The sequence below is a fragment of the Cherax quadricarinatus genome, chromosome 42, assembly GCF_038502225.1.
Source record: "Cherax quadricarinatus isolate ZL_2023a chromosome 42, ASM3850222v1, whole genome shotgun sequence".
In the NCBI taxonomy this organism is placed as follows: domain Eukaryota; kingdom Metazoa; phylum Arthropoda; class Malacostraca; order Decapoda; family Parastacidae; genus Cherax; species Cherax quadricarinatus.
The window spans coordinates 23840767-23868593 of NC_091333.1; the positions used below are offsets into that span (position 1 = coordinate 23840767).

A 27827-nucleotide genomic window follows, 5' to 3' on the forward strand; every position below is an offset into this window, starting at 1 on the left:
AAAATCCAAGCACCATGAACCAGTCAACGGCCTGTGGAGGCTGTGACAAGATTTACATAGGTGAAACAGCAAGATACTTCGACAACTGCCTCACTGAATGTAGGAACGATAATTTGAAAAACGCCTGTGTACAACACCCAAATTCCACTAATCATCTCATGAAATTCAAGGATGCCCAATTAATGATCAAAGAAACTAATTCCGTAGACGCAAGTGCCTTGAATCATCACTAATCGCTGTTTCTAATACAATTAAACAAAACAAAGGCAGCTTCACCATCTCTGAAGTCTTAACAAGAATCCTCGTGAAAACAGTAAACTCTGCCATCACATAGTCTCTCCTGTTAATACTACACAAGCACATTACAGAGGTTGAACATTGAAACAGACCTTCACTAATCCAACTTCCAATAGAAATATTTATCTAACCTATTTTTATGCTACCCAAGTTATAGCTTTTATATCCTTTTACTCATGTGCAAATTAATTGCTCTACCATATTGTATTACTACTACTACTACTACTACTACTGCTACTACTACTACTACTATTACTTATATGACTACTACTAGTATTACATCTCACTCTAAGCCTATATATACCCTCTGTGTCCATGTATTGTTTGTAACGGCTTGACAAAGCTTCTGGAGAGCGAAACGTTGCCACAATAAAATGTCACATTAGTTGCACTTGTGTCCTTTTACTTTGCATATTGTCGGTAATTCTACCAACATATATACAAAACACCATGCAGTAAGTGGTAACAGCATTCATTAAAAGTGGTGACAACACTAAATATTAAGTGGTGGCATGAGTGTTGTCTTGACGACTTTAAGTGGTAGTTGATGAGAACATAAGAACATAAGAATGGAGGAACACTGCAGAAGGCCTACTGGTCCATACAAGGCAAGTCCTTATCAAAGTGACCTCTACCCAAAGCTACCTAAGAATTTACTCCCATACCCAATGACACAAATCAAACCCAGCCCCTCCCACTCATATATTTCTCCAATCTCTTTTTAAAACTGCAAAAAGTCCTGGCCTCGATCACCCTACTGGGAAGATTGTTCCACGCATCCACAACTGTTAGAAAACCAGTACTTACCTACGTCCTTTCTAAATCTAAATTTATCCAACTTAAATCCATTATTTCTGGTTCTTACCTGGTTCGACACCCTCAGTACTTTATTAATATCTCCTTTGTTTATGCCCGTCATCCACTTATACACTTCATGATATCTCCCCTCATTCTACGTCTCTCCAGAGAGTGGAGATTTAAGGCTTTAAGTCTATCTTAATATGGGAAATTCCTTACACAGTGGAAATATAAACACATATGCAGTATAATGTGATCCTTTATTGACAACGTTTCGCCCACACAGTGGGCTTTTTCAAGTCACAAATAGATCTACCTGGGTGTATGTATGTATAATGTTCGCCAAGACCATAGTCCTGGCACGGGTCTCAGTCTTGCGATGACCCGTCTCTGGCTCCCGAGGGAGAAAGGTTTCTTCAATGATGCAACATATGCTGCTCAAGCACTCTTCTGGTCAGTTCAACTGGTGCATCTCATAAGTGACAGCACCATATGTATTCCTAACTGTGGACACTAGCGAGGAGGAGGATATGTCGTTATCACGGGTAACAGCTTGTCTGGTTTGTTGACTCCATGGTACACTAGTGTCGCCGCAGTCATCTCTGGGTCCTCTTTGGGAGGGGATATCAGTGCTAGTTGCCCGCGGAGTGTCTCAGTAACTTTGAACTCCAGAAGATAGTGTGTTAGGGGACGCTGGACAACGTGCTGGCAGTACTGGCACATCTCCTCAGCCTTATCTACCATCATCTTGGCTGTGGGAAAGCCCAAACGAAGCCGATGGATGGCGGTACACTGCGCTCTGGACCAGCTTCTATCATATGGAGGGGGTTCTCCCTGAGTCGCTTCTCGGTACCACTGTTGAGATGGAGTATCACCTAAGACCTCCCCCATAAGTTTCATGGCTCTGGCAGCCATCAGTTTGGTCTGTCGTAGGCTGATGGGGACAGTAATCCCAACATGTGGATACTCTGTGGCTGCCTTGGCTGCATCATCTGCCGCCTCATTTCCCCGGATGCCAGCATGGCTGGGGATCCAGTTCAATGTTGATCTGTTACCCTGAACCTCTAAGGCTGTCATTATGCTCAGGATCGATGTGATGAGGTGAACATTGTCCTGTGGTTGAGGATGGGAGAGGGCATTGATTGCAGAGGTGGAGTCAACATGTATGACATGTCGAAGCCGATGTCGTAGGGCATGTGACAATGCCTGCTGAATCGCCACCAGCTCAACTTGAAGGATCGTGCAGTGGTCAGGGAGTTGCCAGCCTTGTGTGTGACCATTGTGGTACAGTCCAGCTACTGCTCTCTTCCTGTCAGGGTCGATAGAACCACCTGTGAAATACACTGTACATGTGCATCCCTCTGCCAGTGCCATGCTTGTCTCAGCATGATTGCTGAGGGCGTCTTGATTGCAGAGAGGCTTAGAGATAGTTGCTTGACACAAACATCGGCTGGATCTGGGCACCAGGGAGATGGTGGATGGTACCCAGCAACAGGAAGGTCACAACTCTTGTCAAGGAGTAGATGTATAGGCAGCAGCTTCTGCCCAGCAGCACAAAACGAACGAATCCAGGAGTAGTCCGTGAAGAGCGTTGGATCTTGTGTCGTGGTTGTCAATATCCGTCTTCTTAATGGGGTACCTTGCTGCCAGTGCAGAATCGTGGCTACTTTGCAGGCGTTTATGTATCTTACTCTGTCAGCCAGGGAAGAAAGCTGGGCCTCAGATCTGAGACATACTGTGTTGGTCCAGATGGGAGCCCCAAGCATAGTTCTTATCGCCTGATTTTGCACGACCTCCACCCTTTGCCTGCTCTGTGGGAAGAGATGAGCTAACGCTGGTGCACCGTAGTCAATGAGCGAGCGTATAGCTTGTATATAGTACAAGCGAAGTACATCTTTGCTCGCCCCTGCACGGTGCCTCGTCATGGCTCTCATGGTGTTGAGTCTGAGTAGAGCACAGGACCTGACATACTCAGCCTCTTTCTGAAAGGTCAGCTTTTTATCAATGTAGATTCCCAAGTATAGGTAGGAGCCTGTCCACTCAAGATCTATATCCTAAATATGTAATCTATTCACAGGATCTGGTCCCTTGAACATCATTGCAAGAGATTTCTCAGCCGAGATTTTGAGGCCTAGTTCCTTGCAAGACTGCATAATTAGGTCCAAAGCTCTCTGAGCCTGTCGCTCCAAATTGCCTTGCCCATTCACTACGAGTGCAATATCATCAGCATAGCTGAGTAGCTGCATACCACTATGAAAAGGAAGGCTCACAAGTTCCTGCATAAGGACGTTAAACAGGGTAGGACTGAGCACACCTCCTTGTGGCGTGCCATTTTCCAGGGTTTTAGAGGAAGAGTAAGTGTCCCTGAAAGCTGACACAGGCCTGCCTGTCATTAAGGTAGGACTCTATCCAGGCCAGGAGGCATCCTTTAATCCCCTTCCGAGCTAGTATTGCTAGAATTGCTGTGGGGCTGGCTAGCTCAAATGCCTTCTCAAGGTCGAGGTAGACGACAATACTAGGTTTTTTGTTACTATCAGCAATCTGGCTTAGTAGGGTGGTTATGCACTCTGCTGTACCCACTCCTTTGGTGAAGCCAAATATGTAATGATGAGGGGGTCCAAGTTTCCATAGGAGGCGATTTAACACCATCCTCTCAGCAGTCTTGGCTAAACAGCTGGTCAGTGATATGGGTCTCATACTGCCTGGGTCCTTGGGCTTTGGAATTGGTACAATGGTAGCCTTCTTCCAAGCTGCTGGGAGTGTCCTGGCCCTCCACGACTTGTTTATGACGTCTAGTATGGCCTCCCATCCACTCTGCCCAGCCCGTGCAATCATGGAGTATGTTACACCATTGATGCCCAGGGCAGAATCACCTGTGTTCTTAATGGCACATCTGTCTGTATATTCCGGATGTCCTGTGGGATCTGAGCTGAGGCTCCCCTGAAAGTGAAAAGCTCCACTAGTTTCTCAGCTTCCTGGGATGGGTTCGGGTGTGCTGGTGGCCTCAGCTTGCTCTTGCCAGTTGCTATGTTGAGCTTGCCCCATATCTCAGATAAGGTGGTGTGATGCCCTAAATTTTAGCACCACGCCAGCCATTTCTCAGTTTTTACTCTGAGAGAGACTCTGCGGGCATGCTGCACAATGGCTCTCAGAGTATTCCTGTTCTCTGCCGTAGGGTTATGCCTGTATAGCTTCCTAAAAGAGTTGATGCAGTGGTTCTGCAGAACCACTGCATCAACTCTTTTGGGAAGTAGAACCACCAGTCTCTTTTGTTAGTGCATCCTGCAGACTTCTTTGGAATTGCGCACTCTGCTGCCTGGATGAGAACAGTGATTAGTTACTGTTCAGCTGTATCACAGTCTTCAGATAGAGTGTATGTGGACCATCAGTCATGAAGATAATCCTGGAACACCTTCCAGTTGGCCCTCTTTATGTCCCGTCTAGGAGGCAGCACAACTGTGGGAGGCCTGTTGATGTTGAAGGTGGTGATCACTGCAAAGTGGTCACTGACAAGGTGAGGATGAGTTTCCCATGTGGCTCCTGCTGCGAGTTGTCTTGTCCCGAAGGTGAAGTCGACACAGCCATCCAACAGGTGTGTGGGATCTCCATTGTTTAGCAACTTTACCTCTGGAATATAGTGTAGGAGCATTGCTATGTGTCTGCCAGCAGCATTGGGTGATGTGCGTTGAAATCTCCACCCACAATAATACACTCAGTGCGTGCTAGCGCGAGGAGCTCTGCAATATCGAGGGTGTGTCTTGGGTTCTTGTAGATGAACATTAAAATGGTATAAAATACCGACAGGTTGTTAGGTAAGACACATATGCAACAGTTAGGTATCTTTATTTCGAAACGTTTTGCCTACACAGTAGGCTTCTTCAGTCGAGTACAGAAAAGTTGATAGAAGCAGAAGAGACTTGAAGTCTCTTCTGCTTCTATCAACTTTTCTATACTCGACTGAAGAAGCCTACTGTGTAGGCGAAACGTTTCGAAATAAAGATACCTAATTGTTGCATATGTGTTCTTGTAGATGTTATAGTATGTGTGCAAGGAGGGCCTTTATCTCGACATCTTCCCCACAGTCCACAGGGTTGGCTATAACCTTGTGAGGTATTGTATTGGATGCGGATACAGCTGTGCCTCTGCAGTGAACGCCCGCATCCACGTGCCGAAAATACCGAGCAAACCGGGTAGTGTTGGGCACATAGTCGAGACAGAGTTTCTTGTAGCAAGATGTCAACCCGATCCCAAATTACTGCCTCCAGCAAGAGGTGCTGTTTGCCCCTCAGGCCCTGAATGTTCCACTGTAGGACCTTGAGGGTGTGATTTAGTACCGAAGTTATTCCATCGCTGTTGTTTCCTGAGCTTGGGACTGAGCCCTGCCCGCTCTGAGAACTTGCAAATTCATGGCGTCCACCATCTCCTCCTAGGTCAGTAAGCACACTCTCTGGGGCGTACTGACCATCTGCTGGAATATGCTCTGTTGTTCCGTGGAGTTGCCAGGTAAGGAGTGCCTGCGTTGTTGTGCTATGGGCAGTGGGGGCTTGCTTAGTGCCGCCTGCTGATCGTGTTGACCAGATGTACCCTGTTGATGCCTCCTGTTTCTCTTGTATCTGTTTCTTTGTTGAGGAAGGGGTGCAGGAGGCTCCTGACCATGACATCTGGTTGAGGCGTCGAGGGTTGGGAATTCCTGGGCATTGAATTGGGTTACCTGATGAGAGGTCTGCAGTATGGCAGGGTTCTCTGCACCCATCGTCTGCTGAGAGTGATGATCTGTCGTAGCCTGTTGCCGTAGACTCCTTGAATTCTGGCGAGCCTCTTGGGGCATCGAGGATTCCAGGCATGGTGTTGCTGCCTGCAGTTTGGGCATTGTGGAGTGGGTGGCGATGCATTTTTCAGCTTAGTAATGCATTCCTCGGTAGGGTGGCACTGGCTGCAGACACCGCAGGTTACTCTGTTCGGACAGAGTGCACCCAGGTGTCTGTAACGCTGGCACTTGAAACAGCGAACTGGTTCTGCCGTGAAGGTCCTGACATCGTACCTGCCCCAAGAACCGAGGTTCAGTTGGGATGGCAGTGGTCCTACATGCTGTATGAGGACCTGTCTGGTTGGTGCATTGCCTTCCGTCTTTGCCTTGAGACGTTGAGCCGACACCACACTGAGGTGAGCTGCTACTGCCTCAGTGGGCATCATCAGCAGGTATTGCATCACTACACCCTTGGTGATCTTCTGCCGAGAGTCCAGTTCCTTCAGGGTGAATGAGCAATCTGTCTCCATGACTCTCTTCAAGGTGGTGTACATTTCCTTGTTGAGAGGAGTCAGTGTTGGTTCTCCCCTCAAGTTGAACCATATCTTGAACTTCAGGTTGTGTCGTGATTCCAGGTATGAAACAACACCATAGTGGGTTCTGTGGTCCCCGTAAGACTTCACCTTGAATTTGCCAGGTCGGTTTAGCTGGTTTGCCTGCTCCTTGGACGGACGGTGCTTCTTGTTGTTGTCCACAGTGATCCATCCATCCTTCTTGGTTCTCGGGGAGTGGGGTGTTTATTTCCTCTCGTTTCCATATTCGCTGGCTCCATGGTTGGAACTGTCAAATCTGCTACAATGTGAGCAGGATTTTTCTCTTCCTCTGATGACACTGAGTGGTCTCGCAACTTCTTCACTAGAATTGCACCCCACATTTCCAAATCCGAGTCCTCCATCGTGTAAATGGAGCATTGTGGCCTCTTCTTGTCGGCAGAAGCCATGTGCCTATCTAGTGATAAGGTAGTGTACTCCATGAACTTTACCAAGTGGCTTCTTCAGTACCTTCCTGTCTACTTGGGTGGAAGGTACGTATTTATAGTCAGGTTCAGAATACTGGGTCAGGTGGAGAATGCTGCATCTGATGATCTACCGAGTGGGGTTAAAGAGTCTAAAATCTTGGGTAGCTTGGAAGGGAGATTGGATAAGTTTGTGAGCAGACCTTCTGCAGTGTTCCTCCATTCCTATGTTCTTATGTAGGATAGCGATGAAGAAGTTTTTTGGCAAGTGGTTCAGCTATGTTATAGAAGCCATTGTTCTGGTTGAAGTTGTTGGATATATAGATAAGCGATGATTCCAGGATTCTTTGGTATTGAGTGTTGTCTTCTCTGGCGATAAGTCTTGAGTTTCTGTAGTTTATTAAATGGTTATGTGAATTACGGTGTTGTACACAGGCATTTCTTGTATCGTCAACCTGCTTGCGTATTGGTGTTCTGAAATACGTGTTTGGAGGTCTCTTGATGTTTCGCCCACATATAATTTGCTGCAGTCATTACAAGGGATTATGCATACCCCTGCAGAGGATGAAAGCTTGTCCTGTCTGTTACTGGTAATGTCCTTGATGGTCGTGGTTGTGGAGGTAGATACTTTTAATGAGGTATTGGAAAAGATGTTGGAAATGTGTTTGGCAATGAAGTTGTTGGGGAGGACTATGTATCTCTACTCGGCAGTGTCTTTTCTGGGTGTGTTGAAGATGTTTAATGCCCGTCGTCTACAGTCTCTGATGAAGTGATGAGGATAGTGAAGAGATACATAGTCCTCCCCACCAACTCCATTGCCAAACACGTTTCCAATATCTTTTCCAATACCTCATTCCAAATATCTACCTCCACAACCATGACCATCAAGGATATTACCAAGAGAGGGCCTAAAACTGATCCTTGTGGAATGCCACTAGTGACTAATCCTCATTCAGATTTGACCCCATTAATGGAAACTCTCTGCTTTCTAATGGTAAGCCATGCTTCTATCCATGCTAGAATTTTACCTCCTATACCATGAGCTGCCACTTTTCTTAAAAGTCTCTTGTGAGGTACTCTATCGAAGGCTTTACTAAAATCCTGTCTACTGTCTTACTGTCTACTGCCTCAAATGTTCTATTGAAGAACGTCAGTAAATTTGTCAGACAAGAACGACCTCTTGTGAACCCATGCTGAGATTCATTAATCAAATTATGCTCTTCAAGGTGACTTCTAATAATGTCAGCTATAATTGATTCTAATAATTTGCCCACAATAGATGTCATCAGGCTTATTGGATGGTAATTTGAAGGAATGAACTTATCCCCTGATTTAAATATAGGAAGCACATTAGCCATCTTCCACAACTCTGGCACAACACTACACTAATTGATCCTCTCCCATCGACGCTCCAGTGACCTTCAGTGGATAGATAAGTCTGGGTTCTCAGTAACTCCCTCAGTGCTGTGGTTAGCCAATATTTTATTGAATTTACCAATAAATCCTGTGAGTACATAGATGTATTGTCAAGATTACTGATAAGGTGATAGCTTAATAGACATGTGGATGTATACGTAATAAAAATGGACAGAGAGTATATAAAAGAACTGCGGCCAGGTGTCCGGAATCCTGGGCATTCTTGAAGGTGGTGGTGGTAGTGGTGGTAGTGGTGGTAGTGGTGGTAGTGGTGGTAGTGGTGGTGGTAGTGGTGGTGGTAGTGGTGGTGGTAGTGGTGGTGGTAGTAGTAGTAGTAGTAGTAGTAGTAGTAGTAGTAGTAGTAGTAGTAGTAGTAGTAGTAGCAGCAGCAGCAGCACAGTACAATGGAGTCTCATTTAGCATGCATCTTTTTCAAGAAAACGCATTTGAATATAGTACCCAAGTCCAAACTACACGAACAACGACCAGTCGAACGTACCATAAATTTTGGGTAAAATAAGCTTAAGTCCATTGTATGTCAACAGACTGCAGTCAGCAGCAGTCAGCCTACTGGCAAGACCATTGTTCAGGGATGAAGGTCTAGTGTCACCCTTGTTGCCAACAATATCCATTCTTCAGGTGTCTTGTGGAGGGTGCCACACCTCTCTCAGCCCCATTAGTCAATCAATAATCAATTTTTTCCATCACCCCGTCCCATCACTGTATATTAACCATGGCAGTCAAGAGAAATACTAGTGATGTTGAAAGTGTCATGAAGAATCAACTTGAATCTATGAGTGATTTGAAAAAAAAATATTGAGAGCTGGTGTACACGTGATTACGAAGTGAAAATGGGGAGCTTGTGCAGTGAACACTCCAGATTGTGAGCGTCTGATAAGACTGACAAACATCACGAAGATAAAGAAGCCAGTGAACTTACCGGATGTGGCTTCAACACAAAACCAAGAAAGGTGCTCTTCTTATGCCCTTTCAAAATGGAAGAAAGCTCTGTACTGTACTGTTTAACAGTGCGCGAACAGGAAGGTAAATCTTAACAAGTACGTTTGTTTATGACTGTTTGGTTCACCAGGCTTAAAATGTGACCACTGACCACTACCGTGACTACTGCTGACCACTACCGTGACCACTGCTGACCTCTGCCGTGACCACTGCTGACCACTGCCGTGACCACTGCTGACCTCTGCCGTGACCACTGCTGACGTCTGCCGTGACCACTGACCACTGGCGTGACCACTGCTGACCACTGCCGTAACCACTGCCGTGACCACTGCTGACCACTGCCGTGACCACTGCTGACCACTGCCGTGACCACTGCTGACCTCTGCCGTGACCACTGACCACTGGCGTGACCACTGCTGACCACTGCCGTGGATAATTTCCCAGCTGAGCTGGATGAAATTATTTCCGAGGGCTGATACGAGCCTGAGCAAGTGATTAATTACGACGAGAAAGTATTAAATTGTTTCTAAGATAATACATGAGATAATGTTCAGTGGAGATCCATGTTTATCTCTCAGGGGATCCCTGTATTGTGAATGTTAGGGACATAACCACTGTATCCGTCAGGTGGCGCTTAATAAGGCAGCGTGGATAAGTAAAATACTCTATATTGATTAGTTCAAACATTATTTTATTTTCCCTACAGTCAAGATGTACTTGTTCAGAATGAACTTGTACTACGCCGAAGCCTCGTCAAGTCGCTCTACTACCCCGGGATGGCAAGTACAAGGACCAAGTCAAGTCCTGGAGAGTGAAACAGCCGAGAAATCTCATTCGTTGTTCTTGTGCCATTTTAACATAACACTGGTAATTTTACAAGTATTCATAAAAAATATGTTTAACGTTGTAACAGCAACAAGTGACCCAAGCAGCTGTACCCGAGATGAAGCAATGTTCACTAGCCAGTTTGTGTGTCAGTAGGTGGTACACTGTGTTACATTCTCTACGGTGTAGGTAACAGATATTTCTTGTATCTATAATGATCAATAAGTGGCGACGAAGACTCGTGATGCTGAAAGAATATTTTCGGAGAATGAAAGCAAATTTGTAATGTAGATTTTACAAGAGTAAAGAATGTTCTTGCAAAATCTAGTGAAATTAAGGCTATTGCGAAGATTATCGTGATGAATTTCAATAAGACATTCAAAATTTGATATAAATAAGTATGAGATTAGAGTCACAGTTATCAACATAAAAAAAATTGCATTCAGATCAGATCAAGAAGCATAAATAATAGGAGTCCTCAGGTTGTTCTTCAACTCTATACATCCTTGGTTAGGCCTCATTTAGATTATGCTGCACAGTTTTGGTCACCGTATTACAGAATGGATATAAATTCTCTGGAAAATGTACAAAGGAGGATGACAAAGATGATCCCATGTATCAGAAACCTTCCCTATGAGGATAGACTAAGGGCCCTGAAACTGCACTCTCTAGAAAGACGTAGAATTAGGGGGGATATGATTGAGGTTTATAAGTGGAAGACAGGAATAAATAAAGGGGATGTAAATAGTGTGCTGAAAATATCTAGCCTAGACAGGACTCGCAGCAATGGTTTTAAGTTGGAAAAATTCAGATTCAGGAGGGATATAGGAAAGTACTGGTTTGGTAATAGAGTTGTGGATGAGTGGAACAAACTCCCAAGTACAGTTATAGAGGCCAGAACGTTGTGTAGCTTTAAAAATAGGTTGGATAAATACATGAGTAGATGTGGGTGGGTGTGAGTTGGACCTGATAGCTTGTGCTAACAGGTCGGTTGCCGTGTTCCTCCCTTAAGTCAATGTGACCTGACCTGACTAGGTTGGGTGCATTGGCTTAAGCCGGTAGGGACTTGGACCTGCCTCGCATGGGCCAGTAGGCCTTCTGCAGTGTTCCTTCGTTCTTATGTTCTTATGTTCTTAAAATGTAATTATAGTGATGCTGACTGAGTATCAAAGTTACAAGAGATATTATAATGCTTACTGTACCGTTGTTGCTGTGAGTCAGCGACTGATGCTTCACAAGGTTGCTCACATCTGCATATTTTAAGGTCGTAAGATGTTATTAATGCTACTGACATTGATGCCGTTCTCAACCAACCTTGTACCTCAACACCTCCATAATGGTCGTGTAAACAGTGCTGCCAGAATTTGTAATTAATGTAATATATATATATATATATATATATATATATATATATATATATATATATATATATATATATATATATATATATATATATATATATGTATATATAATAAATTATTTTTTGAAGACAGTAATTTCAATGTTATCTTTTATTTGTGTTCTTGTTGAATGTGAATATTTCTTGCCAAGGTCAGTAATCTTTTGCTGAAGTTCTTCAGATAATTTATGACGTAATGATTGCTGACACTAACTGTTGCTGACACTAACTGTTGCTGACACTAACTGTTGCTGACACTAACTGTTGCTGACACTAACTGTTGCTGACACTAACTATTGCAGACACTAACTGTTGCTGACACTAACTGTTGCTGACACTAACTGTTGCTGACACTATTGCAGACACTAACTGTTGCTGACACTAACTGTTGCTGACACTAACTGTTGCTGACACTAACTGTTGCTGACACTAACTGTTGCTGACACTAACTGTTGCTGACACTGTTGCTGACACTAACTGTTGCTGACACTAACTATTGCAGACACTAACTATTGCAGACACTAACTGTTGCTGACACTAACTGTTGCTGACACTAACTGTTGCTGACACTAACTATTGCAGACACTAACTGTTGCTGACACTAACTGTTGCTGACACTAACTATTGCAGACACTAACTGTTGCTGACACTAACTGTTGCTGACACTAACTGTTGCTGACACTAACTGTTGCTGACACTAACTGTTGCTGACACTAACAGTTGGTTTATCATGTTCATGTTTCTTTTCTCATTTATTTTAGTACTCTTACGTAGTTATAGACAAAGTTTAAAATAGTGAACGTATTCTATGTACTGTGTTCCATTATATAATTAACTTTAAAACATTGTTCATATCCTCCTACAGTTAGTGACGTTAGTGTTGCATAACTTGTCTGCAACACCAGCGTCTTAACTTATTTATAATATTTTGTCAGTGTGTCGCTCCAGAATTCGTAGAAAGGTTGAGTCTTGCTCGACCCTCAGCTGTGTAGTTTCTACACTAATATATATAAACTCACTTCTCGTTGAAATAAGACTTTATAGCAGCGCAGTATATTAGTTCTGCATTCAGTAATTCAGTCTGGTTATTTACATGACGAGGTCATGTCAGTAGTGGATCGAGCCGTCACTATGGGTTGTTTCTCGTTTAATGGCCTCCATAACTAAGGCATTATAACCCTTAACAATAATAACGTCATAGACTAGCTACCCCTTCTACTAATGTGCGTAACACTCTAATACCCTGAGTTGTCTTGCTTTCACCAGTTCACAGGTGACAGGTCTAGAGGGCACTGGGGTTGTTCATCCTCGCCACTCCAGCTACCATTAAACCCAAAAGCTGGTTTTATTCTTAAACCCAGCATTCATAACCCCATGCAACATGTGTATGTGTATGTAACTAAGACAGTGCCACTTTTATACATGTAGCTAAGATAGTGCCACTTGTATACATGTAACTAAGACAATGCAACAAAATTAATGCCTTGTTAGAGAATCTTAATTGTTATATTTCCATTTTCATTTACTATTTTACCAATGTGGGATTTTTAGAGGTATAAACATACGGTAATTCACATACAGTGAGGTTTTGCAGAGGAGAGTTTGTTAAGTGTTCTGCCCTCCACAGGTATCCTGGTGTGCTTCGTGGTGGGTACTTATGCTAACTGGTGGGTGCTGGCCTATGCTGGTGCTATCATCCCTTTCATCTTCACTGCTATGATGTGTTTTGTGCCCGAGACTCCACGATGGTACATCTCCAAAGGTGAAGCTAAGACCAGTCTTTCTCTTGTGTTTGTTATTACCACCACAATCAAGGGATGTACAAAACCCCATTGGGATCATACCGTACCTTGAAAATGGGAAGTAATCAGGTGTAACCCAAGGAAGGATAATAACTTCCTTACTGTAATAACTCTTCTTCAGCAGTGAAGGGACCTGTAACTATGTGTCAGTGACTATAACCTAAGTGGGATCAGTTCACTGAGACTGTATTTTAATTCTAGTTATTTCTAGGTTTGTAACTGTAGTGGCAGAAAAATGTTTCGTCCTGTTTATCCAGCCGATTTTGTTAGGTTTAAAAATCTGTCAACTGTGACTATCAACCTCTTGGTGTATACATACTGACGAATACACATATCGGTTATACATACACGGAGATATATATCTCTAGGTGTATATTCACAGAGATAAGCACATCTCACTGTATATACACGATGCACACCTCTCTGTGCTTATGTACAGTATATGTACACTTGACAAATACACATCTCGTCGCATTTTGTCTAAGAGATACACATCTGTTGTGTATATACACTGAATTTAACACATCATTGCATATACACTGATAAATTGACACCTCAGTGTATATGCACTGAAATACACAGCTTTGAGTGATTTCGTGATTTCTCACATGTTTAAATGTGAGAAAATGTGACATGTGAGGAAACACGAGACGCTTGGAATCTCACTATTTCTCAGTGTAGCTTTATGTTCACCTTTCAGTGTATGAACATTGTGTATATATACACTGATACACGCTACTTGGTGTATGTACACTGACATAAACACATGTTTATGTATATAAACAATGATACATACTCACCTCAATTCAATGTACACTGAGAGATACAGACATTTTGGTATACAAAGATATACAGAGTTCTCGGTGTATATGCAGAGCTCTCGGTGTATATATATATATATATTATTGTAACCACGAACGAGTGGTATTGATCAATAACAACACTGCGCTAACCAAGCATTCGAACCCATGTTGTACTGGCCTGCCTCATGGTAAGCGAGAACCACATGACGCTTTAAACCACAGGACCACCCAACCCTACAAGAATGGCGCAGCCAGCACAGAGCTAGCTGTTGGGCCGCCATCCGAGGACATGCAGAGGTGTGGGAGCTTCTAAGCTAATTTCATTCTCATTCCTGTTTGGTGTACTAGCTCTGTGCTGGCTGCGCCATTCTTGTAGGGTTGGGTGGTCCTGTGGATATAAGTGGTTTAAAGTGGTTGAAAGAGTTCTAAGAAGCAGGATAGCAAACCTCCTGGACTCCCAAAACTTGCACAACCCAGGGCAACATGGTTTCAGAGCAGGTCGCTCCTGCCTTTTGCAACTGCTTGACCACTACGATATGGTCCTAGATGCACTGGAAAACTAACAGAATGTGGATGTAGTATACACAGAATTTGCAAAAGCCTTTGACAAGTGCGACCATGGTGTAATAGCACACAAAATGCGTGCTAAAGGGATAACTGGCAAAGTAGGCAGATAGATCTTCAACTTTCTAACCAATCGCACACAAAGAGTAGTGGTAAACAGAGTTAAATCAGATGCTGCCATAGTGAAGAGCTCTGTCCCACAAGGCACAGTACTCGCACCTATCCTGTTCCTTATTCTCATATCAGACATAGACAGAGATGTAAACCACAGCGCTGTATCATCTTTTGCAGACGATACTAGGATCTGCATGAGAGTGTCATCCACTGAGGACACGGCAAAGCTCCAAGAAGATATAAACCAAGTTTTCCAATGGACAACAGAGAACAATATGATCAGTGAAGACAAATTCCAACTACTCCGTTATGGAAAACTGGAGGAAATAATAACTAGGACTGAGTATACTACAAACTCCAATCACACAGTAGAGTGGAAAAGTAATGTGAAGGACCTGGGTGTGGTAATGTCCGAAGACCTCACCTTCAAGGACCACAACAATGCCACTATCACATCTGCAAGGAAACTGATAGGATGGATAATGAGAACATTCAAGACAAGAGATGCTAAGCCATTGATGATCCTTTTTAAATCACTTGTTCTCTCTAGGCTGGAATACTGCTGTACATTAACATCCCCATTCAAGGCAGGTGAAATTGCAGAGCTAGAGAATGTACAGAGAACCTTTACTGCACGTATAAGTTCCATCAAGCACCTTAACTACTGGGAGCACCTGGAAGCAATTGACTTGTATTCACTGGAGCACAGGAGAGAGAGATATATCATAATCTACACCTGGAAGATTCTGGAGGGGCTGGTCCCTAATATGCACACAGAAATCACTCCATACGGAGTGATTGCAACATACCCCCAGTGAAAAGTAGGGGCGTCACTGGTACACTAAGAGAAAACGCAATAAGTGTCCGGGGCCCAAGACTGTTCAACAGCCTCCCACCAGCAATAAGGGGCATTACCGGTAAAACCCTGGTTGTCTTCAAGAGAGAGCTGGACAGATACCTAAAGACGGTGCCGGATCAGCCGGGCTGTGGTTCGTACGTTGGATTGCGTGCGGCCAGCAGTAACAGCTTCGTTGATCAGGCCCTGATCCACCGGGAGGCCTGGTCGTGGACCGGGCCGCGGGGGCGTTGATCCCCGGAATGCCCTCCAGGTAGACAAAAGTGACCTAATTTGCCCGAAATGCTCAGCATAACAAGCAGCTTTCTGTATAGTAGTATGTCATTGAGGTCAGCTAGGACTGTATACCTTGTACATGTACTTGTAGAAATAAAGATATTATTATATATAGCAGCTTATGGAGCAGTAACAGCCTGGTTGATCAAACCCTGATCCACCATGAGGCCTGGTCTCAGACCGGGCCACGGGAGCGTTGACCCCAGGAACTGTCTCCAGGTAAACTCCAGGATATCCCAGGAAACTTAGACGAAATGGCGTTTTCCGTTGGGTCTTTATCTTACCATCGTCACGATTCATTTCAGGAACGCGCCATTATAAGATAAGATAAGATAAGATTTCGTTCGGATTTTTAACCCCGGAGGGTTAGCCACCCAGGATAACCCAAGAAAGTCAGTGCGTCATCGAGGACTGTCTAACTTATTTCCATTGGGGTCCTTAATCTTGTCCCCCAGGATGCGACCCACACCAGTCGACTAACACCCAGGTACCTATTTGCTGCTAGGTGAACAGGACAACAGGTGTAAGGAAACGTGTCGAAATGTTTCCACCCGCCGGGAATCGAACCCGGGCCCTCCGTGTGTGAAGCGGGAGCTTTAACCACCAGGCCACCGGGCCACAAGCTTTAACATATATAAGCGATATAATACAACATTAACAAACATGTGAAGGGTTAAAAAAAATAGATAAATCAGTCAGTAGGCATCATGTGGGACATGAAACAAGCAGTTACCCTTCAACACTACACACTCACCACAAACAGAAAACGGAACTCATCAAACGAGGGCAAACTATCATTAAAAACAATAATAATAATAACAATAATAATAATAATAATAATAATAATATTATTATTATTATTATTATTATTATTATTATTGCTATCTTTACTTACTACAAGTACATGTACAAGGTATACAGTCCTAGCTGACATCAATCACATACTACTATATAGAAAGCCACTTGTTATGCAGAGCATTTCGGACAAATTAGGTCAATTTTGTTCCCAGGATGCGACCCACACCAGTCGACTAACACCCAGGTACCTAGTTTACTGCTAGGTGAACATGAGCAGCAGGTGTCTTAAAGAAATACGTTCTAATGTTTCTGTGAAAATTATTATCATTATTATTATTATTATTATTATTATTATTATTATTATTATTATTATTATTATTATTATGTTGTAAGTAAATCACCTGCAGGAGGCTTACAGAGTATTACCTGAATTATTACCTGCAAGTAATTTGGGTGAAGTAAGTGGGACTTAGACAAATTAGGTCACTGAACTACTACTCCTTCGACTGCCCACTTCCTCACCACTCTCACAAAAAGTTACACCTGATATTAAATTATTATAATATTAAAACCAGTTACTCTAGTAATTAAAGTTGTGTGGACTGTATGATTTGGCTTGCTGGGTACACAAAATATAAATGGTATTAACACTTACCATTTAATTACTGGAAGACAATGCTGATGGAACACATCCTAACACTACCCTAGCAGATAGAATTTCTGATGACCACTGCAAAAACTACTGTACATTATGGGTAAGCATCACTTAGCTAAGGTGTGTTGCTGGGTAGGATTCATTGAAGTCTTCTATTTTTCGTCCTGGTTGCCGACTTATAAGGGTTTTCCACAGTATTTATCCCAGTTCTTCAGCAGGAAATTGTCAGCTATTTCTAAATTACGAATTGAGGACGATGTACCCCAAATGACCCTCGTGAACGTCCAATTACATTGCACAATTAAAGTACCAGTGTTCACACATTCAGCTCAATATGGCGTCTCTCCGTCCGCGGTTCTTCCACACTACCCGGTCACTTAAAATTTCTTGAAGGGTCCAAATAGCATCACATTTTAATACGCAATTATATTAATCATTTATATGTTCTACATTTAGGAAATTATGTAAAAAACTTCCAAAGTTTCCACCCCTACCGGGGATCGCCCCCGGACCTTAGCGAATGAGCTGACTGCGTTAGCGATCGAGCTACAGGTACAGATACATACACACAAGTACATTTATTACATATAACAACATAGGTATATATAAATTGCCTGCGATAGCCCCCAAAAAGTCAAAGCGGGTTATTACAATTGGGATTCTAATTTAGTGTGTCGCCCGGGAATCAAACCCGGGTTGTAGGAGTGAGAATCTTGGGTGATGCCGCTTCACCAGCTGAAACATAAGTATTAAGTCCAGCTTTAAGTTATTTACTCTGTAGCTCTAATATTGTTCACTACAATGTGTTAAAAATCTCAGCTGTTATTTTAAAGTTATCTGGACTCAGTGTCAGATCGTCAGACACAATGAATTTTCAGAGCTGAGAAAGGTGGTATGGCAATAATAATGAGGTGGTATGGCAAGAATAGTGAGGTGGTATGGCAATAATAATGAGGTGGTATGGCAATAATAATGAGGTGGAATGGCAAGAATAGTGAGGTGGTATGGCAATAATGAGGTAGTATGGCAAGAATAGTGAGGTGGTATGGCAAGAATAGTGAGGTGGTATGGCAATAATGAGGTGGAATGGTAATAATAGTGAGGTGGTATGGCAAGAGTAGTGAGGAGGTATAGCAATAATAATGAGGTGGAATGGCAAGAATAGTGAGGTGGTATGGCAAGAATAGTGAGGTGGTATGGCAATGAGGTGGAATGGCAAGAACAGTGAGGTAGTATGGCAAGAATAATGAGGTGGTATGGCAAGAATAATGAGGTGGTATGGCAAGAATAATGAGGTGGTATGGCAAGAATAGTGAGGTGGTATGGCAAGAATAATGAGGTGGTATGGCAAGAGTAGTGAGGTGGTATGGCAAGAATAGTGAGGTGGTATGGCAATAATGAGGTGGAATGGCAAGAACAGTGAGATAGTATGGCAAGAATAATGAGGTGGTATGGCAAGAATAATGAGGTGGTATGGCAAGAATAGTGAGGTGGTATGGCAAGAATGAGGTGATATGGCAAGAGTAGTGAGGTGGTATGGCAAGAATAATGAGGTGGTATGGCAAGAGTAGTGACGTGGTATGGCAAGAATAATGAGGTGGTATGACAAGAATAGTGAGGTGGTATGGCAAGAATAATGAGGTGGCATGGCAAGAGTAGTGAGGTGGTATGGCAATAATAATGAGGTGGAATGGCAAGAATAGCGAGGTGGTATGGCAAGAATAATGAGGTGGTATGGCAAGAATAGTGAGGTGGTGTGGCAAGAATAATGAGGTAGAATGGCAAGAATAGTGAGGTGGTATGGCAAGAATAATGAGGTGGAATGGCAAGAATAGTGAGGTAGTATGGCAAGAATAATGAGGTGGTATGTCAAGAATAGTGAGGTGGTATGGCAATAATAATGAGGTGGTATGGCAAGAATAGTGAGGTGGTACGGCAAGAATAGTGAGGTGGTATGGCAATAATGAGGTGGAATGGCAAGAATAGTGAGGTGGCATATGGCAAGAGTAGTGAGGTGGTATAGCAATAATGAGGTGGAATGGCAAGAACAGTGAGGTAGTATGGCAAGAATAATGAGATGGTATGGCAAGAATAATGAGGTGGTATGGCAAGAATAATGAGGTGGTATGGCAAGAATAGTGAGGTGGTATGGCAAGAATAATGAGGTGATATGGCAAGAGTAGTGAGGTGGTATGGCAAGAATGAGGTGGTATGGCAAGAGTAGTGAGGTGGTATGGCAAGAATAATGAGGTGGTATGGCAAGAATAATGAGGTGGTATGGCAAGAGTAGTGAGGTGGTATGGCAATAATGAGGTGGAATGGCAACAATAGCGAGGTGGTATGGCAAGAATAATGAGGTGGTATGGCAAGAATAATGAGGTGGTATGGCAATAGTGATGTGGTATGGCAAGAGTAGTGAGGTGGTATGGCAAGAGTAGTGAGGTGGTATGGCAAGAATAATGAGGTGGAATAGCAAGAATAGTGAGGTGGTATGGCAAGAATAATGAGGTGGTATGGCAAGAATAATGAGGTGGAATAGCAAGAATAGTGAGGTGGTATGGCAAGAATAATGAGGTGGAATGCAAGAATAGTGAGGTGGTATGGCAAGAATAATGAGGTGGTATGGCAAGAATAATGAGGTGGTATGGCAAGAATAGTGAGGTGGTATGGCAATAATAGTGAGATGGCATGGCAAGAGAAGTGAGGTGGTATGGCAAGAATAATGAGGTGGAATGGCAAGAATAGTGAAGTGGTATGGCAAGAATAATGAGGTGGTATGGCAAGAATAGTGAGGTGGTATGGCAAGAATAATGAGGTGGTATTGCAAAAATAGTGAGGTGGTATAGCAAGAGTAGCGAGGTGGTACGGCAATAGTGAGGTGGTATGTCAAGAGTAGTGACGTGGTACAGCAATAGTGAAGTGGTATGGCAATAGTAGTGAGGTGGTATGGCAATAGTGAGGTGGTATGGCAATAGTAGTGAGGTGGTATGGCAAGAGTAGTGAGGTTGTATGGCAAGAGTAGTGAGGTGGTATGGCAAGACTAGTGAGGTGGTATGGCAAGAGTAGTAAAGTGGTATGGCAAGAATAGTGAGGTTGTATGGCAAGAGTAGTCAGGTGGTATGGCAAGAGTAGTGAGGTGGTATGGCAAGAATAGTGAGGTGGTATGGCAAGAGTAGTGAGGTGGTATGGCAAGAGTAGTGAGGTGGTATGGCAAGAGAAGTGAGGTGGTATAACAAGAGTAGTGAGGTGGTATGGCAAGAGTAGTGAGGTGGTATGGCAAGAATAGTGAGGTGGTATGGCAAGAGTAGTGAGGTGGTATGGCAATAGTGAGGTGGTATGGCAAGAGTAGTGAGGTGGTATGGCAAGAGTAGTGAGGTGGTATGGCAATAGTATTGAGGTGGTATGGCAAGAGTAGTGAGGTGGTATGGCAAGAGAAGTGAGGTGGTATGGCAAGAGTAATGAGGTGGTATGGCAAGAATAGTGAGGTGGTATGGCAAGAGTAGTGAGGTGGTATGGCAAGAGTAGTGAGGTGGTATGGCAAGAGTAGTAAGGTGGTATGGCAAGAGTAGTGAGGTGGTATGGCAAGAATAGTGAGGTGGTATGGCAAGAGTAGTGAGGTGGTATGGCAAGAATAGTGAGGTGGTATGGCAAGAGTAGTGAGGTGGTATGGCAAGAGTAGTGAGGTGGTATGGCAAGAGTAGTGAGGTGGTATGGCAAGAATAGTGAGGTGTTATGGCAAGAATAGTGAGGTGGTATGGCAAGAATAGTGAGGTGGTATGGCAAGAATAGTGAGGTGGTATGGCAATAGTGAGGTGGTATGGCAAGAGTAGTGAGGTGGTATGGCAAGAGTAGTGAGGTGGTATGGCAAGAATAGTGAGGTGGTATGGCAAGAGTAGTGAGGTGGTATGACAAGAGTAGTGAGGTGGTATGGCAAGAGTAGTGAGGTGGTGTGGCAAGAGTAGTGAGGTGGTATGGCAAGAGTAGTGAGGTGGTATGGCAAGAATAGTGAGGTGGTATGGCAAGAGTAGTGAGGTGATATGGCAAGAGTAGTGAGGTGGTATAGCAAGAATAGTGAGGTGGTATGGCAAGAGTAGTGAGGTGATATGGCAAGAGTAGTGAGGTGATATGGCAAGAATAGTGAGGTGGTATGGCAAGAGTAGTGAGGTGGTATGGCAAGAGTAGTGAGGTGGTATGGCAATAGTGAGGTGGTATGGCAAGAATAGTGAGGTGGTATGGCAAGAGTAGTGAGGTGGTATGGCAAGAATAGTGAGGTGTTATGGCAAGAGTAGTGAGGTGGTATGGCAAGAATAGTGAGGTGGTATGGCAAGAATAGTGAGGTGGTATGGCAAGAATAATGAGGTGGTATGGCAAGAGTAGTGAGGTATGGCAAGAGTAGTGAGGTGGTATGGCAAGAGTAGTGAGGCGGCATGACAAGAATAGTGAGGTGGTATGGCAAGAGTAGTGAGGTGGTATGGCAAGAGTAGTGAGGTGGTACGGCAAGAGTAGTGAGGTGGTATAGCAAGAGTAGTGAGGTGGTATGGCAAGAGTAGTGAGGTGGTATGGCAAGAGTAGTGAGGTGGTATGGCAAGAGTAGTGAGGTGGTATGGCAAGAATAGTGAGGTGGTATAGCAAGAATAGTGAGGTGGTATGGCAAGAGTACTGAGGTGGCATGGCAAGAGTAGTGAGGTTTTATGGCAAGAGTAGTGAGGTGGTATGACAAGAATAGTGAGGTGGTATGGCAATAGTGAGGTGGTATGGCAAGAGTAGTGAGGTGGTATGGCAAGAATAGTGAGGTGGTATGGCAAGAGTAGTGAGGTGGTATGGCAAGAGTAGTGAGGTGGTATGGCAAGAGTAGTGAGGTTTTATGGCAATAGTGAGGTGGTATGACAAGAATAGTGAGGTGGTATGGCAATAGTGAGGTGGTATGGCAAGAGTAGTGAGGTGGTATGGCAAGAATAGTGAGGTGGTATGGCAATAGTGAGGTGGTATGGCAAGAGTAGTGAGGTGGTATGGCAAGAATAGTGAGGTGGTATGGCAAGAGTAGTGAGGTGGTATGGCAAGAGTAGTGAGGTGGTATGGCAAGAGTAGTGAGGTGGTATGGCAAGAGTAGTGAGGTGGAATGGCAAGAATAGTGAGGTGGTATGGCAAGAGTAGTGAGGTGGTATGGCAAGAGTAGTGAGGTGGTATGGCAAGAGTAGTGAGGTGGTATGGCAATAGTGAGGTGGTATGGCAAGAATAGTGAGGTGGTATAGCAAGAGTAGTGAGGTGGTATGGCAAGAGTAGTGAGGTGGTATGGCAAGAGTAGTGAGGTGGTATGGCAAGAGTAGTGAGGTGGTATGGCAATAGTGAGGTGGTATGGCAAGAATAGTGAGGTGGTATGGCAAGAATAGTGAGGTGGTATGGCAAGAATAGTGAGGTGGTATGGCAAGAATAGTGAGGTGGTATGGCAAGAGTAGTAAGGTGGTATGGCAAGAGTAGTGAGGTGGTATGGCAAGAGTAGTGAGGTGGTATGGCAAGAGTAGTGAGGCTCCTGTGTGATAATCAACTGTGTTGACAAACTCTAGGATTTTGTTACAAATTTGTTGTAAACTGAAATTTGTGTGGGAGTCGATGGTTGTTGCGATGTTTGTTGTGATGTTTATGTGATGTTTGTTGTGATGTTTGTGTGATGTTTGTGTGATGTTTGTTGTGATGTTTGTTGTGAAGTTTGTTGTGATGTTTGTGTGATGTTTGTGTGATGTTTGTGTGATGTTTGTTGTGATGTTTGTTGTGATGTTTGTGTGATGTTTGTGTGATGTTTGTGTGATGTTTGTGTGATGTTTGTTGTGATGTTTGTTGTGATGTTTGTTGTGATGTTTGTTGTGATGTTTGTGTGATGTTTGTGTGATTGTTGTGATGTTTGTTGTGATGTTTGTTGTGATGTTTGTGTGATGTTTGTGTGATGTTTGTTGTGATGTTTGTTGTGATGTTTGTTGTGATGTTTGTGTGATGTTTGTTGTGATGTTTGTGATGTTTGTTGTCATGTTTGTTGTAATGTTTGTTGTGGTGTTTGTTGTGATGTTTGTTGTGATGTTTGTGATGTTTGTTGTGATGTTTGTGATGTTTGTTGTGATGCTTGTTGTGATGTTTGTGTGATGTTTGTGTGATGTTTGTTGTGATGTTTGTTGTGATGTTTGTGTGATGTTTGTTGTGATGTTTGTGTGATGTTTGTTGTGATGTTTGTTGTGATTGTTGTGATGTTTGTGATGTTTGTTGTGATGTTTGTTGTGATGTTTGTTGTGATGTTTGTTGTGATGTTTGTGTGATGTTTGTTGTGATGTTTGTTGTGATGTTTGTTGTGATGTTTGTGTGATGTTTGTTGTGATGTTTGGTGTGATGTTTGTGTGATGTTTGTTGTGATGTTTGTGTGATGTTTGTTGTGATGTTTGTTGTGATGTTTGTTGTGATGTTTGTTGTGATGTTTGTTGTGATGTTTGTTGTGATGTTTGTTGTGATTGTTGTGATGTTTGTTGTGATGTTTGTTGTGATGTTTGTTGTGATGTTTGTTTGGGACATCAAAGAGAATCACTTTGCTTTATTTTCATCTTGTTAATGTTATACTGCAAAAATCATCACAGTTGAAAAAATCCAGATGATAAAACAGTTAAACCAGATAGTCATCACAGTTAAACCAGAGTCATCACAATTAAACCAGAGTGTCATCACAATTAAACCAGAGTCATCACAATTAAACCAGAGTGTCATCACAATTAAACCAGAGTCATCACAATTAAACCAGAGTGTCATCACAATTAAACCAGAGTCATCACAATTAAACCAGAGTCATCACAATTAAACCAGAGTGTCATCACAATTAAACCAGAGTGTCATCACAATTAAACCAGAGTCATCACAATTAAACCAGAGTCATCACAATTAAACCAGAGTCATCACAATTAAACCAGAGTCATCACAATTAAACCAGAGTCATCACAGTTAAACCAGAGTCATCACAATTAAACCAGAGTCATCACAATTAAACCAGAGTCATCACAATTAAACCAGAGTCATCACAATTAAACCAGAGTCATCACAATTAAACCAGAGTGTCATCACAATTAAACCATAGTCATCACAATTAAACCAGAGTGTCATCACAATTAAACCAGAGTCATCACAATTAAACCAGAGTGTCATCACAATTAAACCAGAGTCATCACAATTAAACCAGAGTGTCATCACAATTAAACCAGAGTCATCACAATTAAACCAGAGTCATCACAATTAAACCAGAGTGTCATCACAATTAAACCAGAGTCATCACAATTAAACCAGAGTCATCACAATTAAACCAGAGTCATCACAATTAAACCAGAGTCATCACAATTAAACCAGAGTCATCACAATTAAACCAGAGTCATCACAATTAAACCAGAGTCATCACAATTAAACCAGAGTCATCACAATTAAACCAGAGTCATCACAATTAAACCAGAGTCATCACAATTAAACCAGAGTCATCATAATTAAGCCAGAGAGTCATCACAATTAAACCAGAGTGTCATCACAATTAAACCAGAGTGTCATCACAATTAAACCAGAGTCATCACAATTAAACCAGAGTCATCACAATTAAACCAGAGTCATCATAATTAAGCCAGAGAGTCATCACAATTAAACCAGAGTCATCACAATTAAACCAGAGTCATCACAATTAAACCAGAGTCATCATAATTAAGCCAGAGAGTCATCACAATTAAACCAGAGTCATCATAATTAAGCCAGAGAGTCATCACAATTAAACCAGAGTCATCACAATTAAACCAGAGTCATCACAATTAAGCCAGAGAGTCATCACAATTAAACCAGAATCATCACAATTAAACCAGAGTCATCACAATTAAACCAGAGTCATCACAATTAAACCAGAGTCATCACAATTAAACCAGAGTCATCACAATTAAACCAGAGTCATCATAATTAAGCCAGAGAGTCATCACAAGTGTTTTAAACTTTAATATATAATGTTGTGTGTCTGAGGGGAAACTCAATGAAGAAAATAATGTTTACATTGACTGTAATATAATAAACATTAATAATAAAAAAAATTATGTCCAGAATAAACATTTTTAGATCATCAAATGTAATTGTTTTTATTAATCGTAAGCACTAATTCCGTATAATAATTCTTTTTAACATATAAGGCTGCTTCCCACCTAGGCTGGGTCACCCAAAAAAGAAGAAACATTTTCTGATTACGGATTTTTTTTTTATCCAGACCGTGTGGATGATGCTCGCTGTTCGTTGCTGTGGCTGCGTGGATCCGAGTCCGAGGCTGAGTACGAGCTGGAGGCCATCCATGACAACTTCGAGTTCTCGAGGCAGGAGTCATCCTCGCTGAAAGACATATTTAACCGGAGACAAATCCGTCCTTTCCTGCTGTCACTGGGTCTTATGATGTTTCAGCAGCTGTCAGGCATCAATGCTGTCATCTTCTACACCGTGTCTATCTTCGAGATGTCTGGCTCCTCCATCAGTGGCCATCTGTCCACCATCATTGTAGGCATCGTCAACCTGCTGGCCACCTTCATTGCCAATGCTCTCATTGACAAACTGGGAAGGAAGATATTACTGTACATCTCCAGTGCCCTGATGGTCTTGTCTCTGGTATCCCTTGGAGTTTATTTCTACCTCAAGGTAACTTACCCAACAATAACTTGAAGATTAATATTTCTAACTGGGTGGTTAGAAATATTAATACACTTATACCTAACTTCCTCAATACTGTAAATCAAGATGTGAGCATTTTGAAACTACGTGTTGTAATGCTCATGGGCAGAGGATCATTTTACTGTAACATTTCGCCCAGGTACTTGATAGGTTAAGCTAAGTTAGGTTAGGTTAGGTTATTTACTTGATAAAGTCCAGCCTTGGGCAGAACGTTGAATTAAGAACATCCTCTGCTGCCAGTGTCTTCATTTTTTTAACGAGCTTTGGGGTTATTACTGGTTCAGAAAGACGTATTTTATAAATTCGTTAAAATTCATGAAAATCATAAGTCAGTATTAAACACCTGTTTGGGCCCAATAGCTTTATCAGAAATAACATCTTCAAAATAGCCACTGTGTTATTCAGCCAGCTGTCAAAGCATATAACTTTGCAAAACTTTAACCAGGTCATCCAAAACCAGCACGCCTGTGTGGCCTTACTGAGATCCATAAGCCTGGCATCCCACTATGTCCTGTCACTTTCGGCATAGGGAGCACACCACAGATTAGCCAGTCAGCATGTTAAATATCTCTCAGTATATCTAGGCACTATCAGCCAGGCGCACCTCAAACACTCAGGTGACATTCTCTTCTCTGATTTCCAACCTGAATGTCAAAAACAAAAGAATGGCTTCGTTTGATGTCACAGCCCTCTTTACCAACGTTCCTACTGATGCTGCAATAAATATTCCGAGACAGAAGCTCACCGACAATCACAACATTCCATTACCTTTTCTAGAGATGGCAATGGGTAGACCGCTTATTGCTGTGCTCCCCACTCTCTTCATGGGGAGCCTAATAACCTAGAAATTCGGCTCCCTCATTCCCAACACCATTTTTTGGCTAAGATACGTTGACGGTATCTTGGTTTTCTATCCCAGTTGTTTCAGTATCCAGGTTTTCTTTAACAAGATCAGTGCTGTCGAACATCAATAAAGTTTACACTGGAACTCGAGAAAGATGGCAAACTTCCTTTCCTTGCCGTCCTCCTGCGCAGGTCTCCCAATAGTGTCAAACATACCATCAAGGACAATCTTATACAGTTCTATTCGGATCAAGACACCGGCACTAAAAGAGGTGTCCTTATTGGCTTCTTCTTGAGAGTTCTTTGCATCTCCAGCCCTTGTTTTCTTGAAAAAGAATGTATTTACATAACACAATCCTTCACACGTCTTCAGTTTCCCTCTTTCTTCATCTGGGATTGCAGACTCAAGGTACAAACTATCCTCAATGAATTCATAATGCAGCAGTCCTTTTAAGTAGTTCATAGTGCTCCCAAGTGGTAAGGTTGTCAAGAATACTTATTATTATTATTAAAGATTCGCCGGTATTCTCCCGGCCCGGGCCTTTTCCAAGTGGTGGCCCGGCCTTGGCTCCCTCTTTAGGGAGTGTCTGAGATCTAAGTCTCCCATGGGAGGAGGCACAAGTACCTCCTCATCTTTGGGACCAACTGTCCCCAGGCCTAGCCACAAGCTAGGCCTCTCTGGTCTGCCATCCCCGCCCCAAGGGAGCAAATGGGAATGGCAGTCTTATGAGCTAAAGGCTCGGGCTCAGGCACCTACCCTACCCTAGAAGGGTTAGGCATGGTGTCGATCAAGAATACTTTCCGGGTACTTGCTAGAAGCAACATAAATGTTTCTACCATAAACATATCTGTCAAAGACGTCACTAAGCAATATAGTCCCACACTTCTAACAGCGGGCATCAACACTATCCCCTGTGGATACTGTTCCAAGAAATGTGTAAGGGAAACTA

At 42.9% G+C, this 27827-nt stretch overlaps 1 protein-coding gene across 1 annotated transcript in view; it reads left to right on the forward strand.

The window, feature by feature from the left end:
- The window catches only part of LOC128695717 (facilitated trehalose transporter Tret1), a 202226-nt gene that overhangs the window by 169740 nt on the left and 4659 nt on the right, over positions 1-27827 (forward strand). The window contains exons 4-5 of the mRNA XM_053786542.2: positions 13085-13219; positions 25583-26001. Of these exons, the coding sequence (XP_053642517.2) occupies positions 13085-13219; positions 25583-26001 (554 nt within the window). The remainder of the gene's footprint in view (positions 1-13084; positions 13220-25582; positions 26002-27827) is intronic.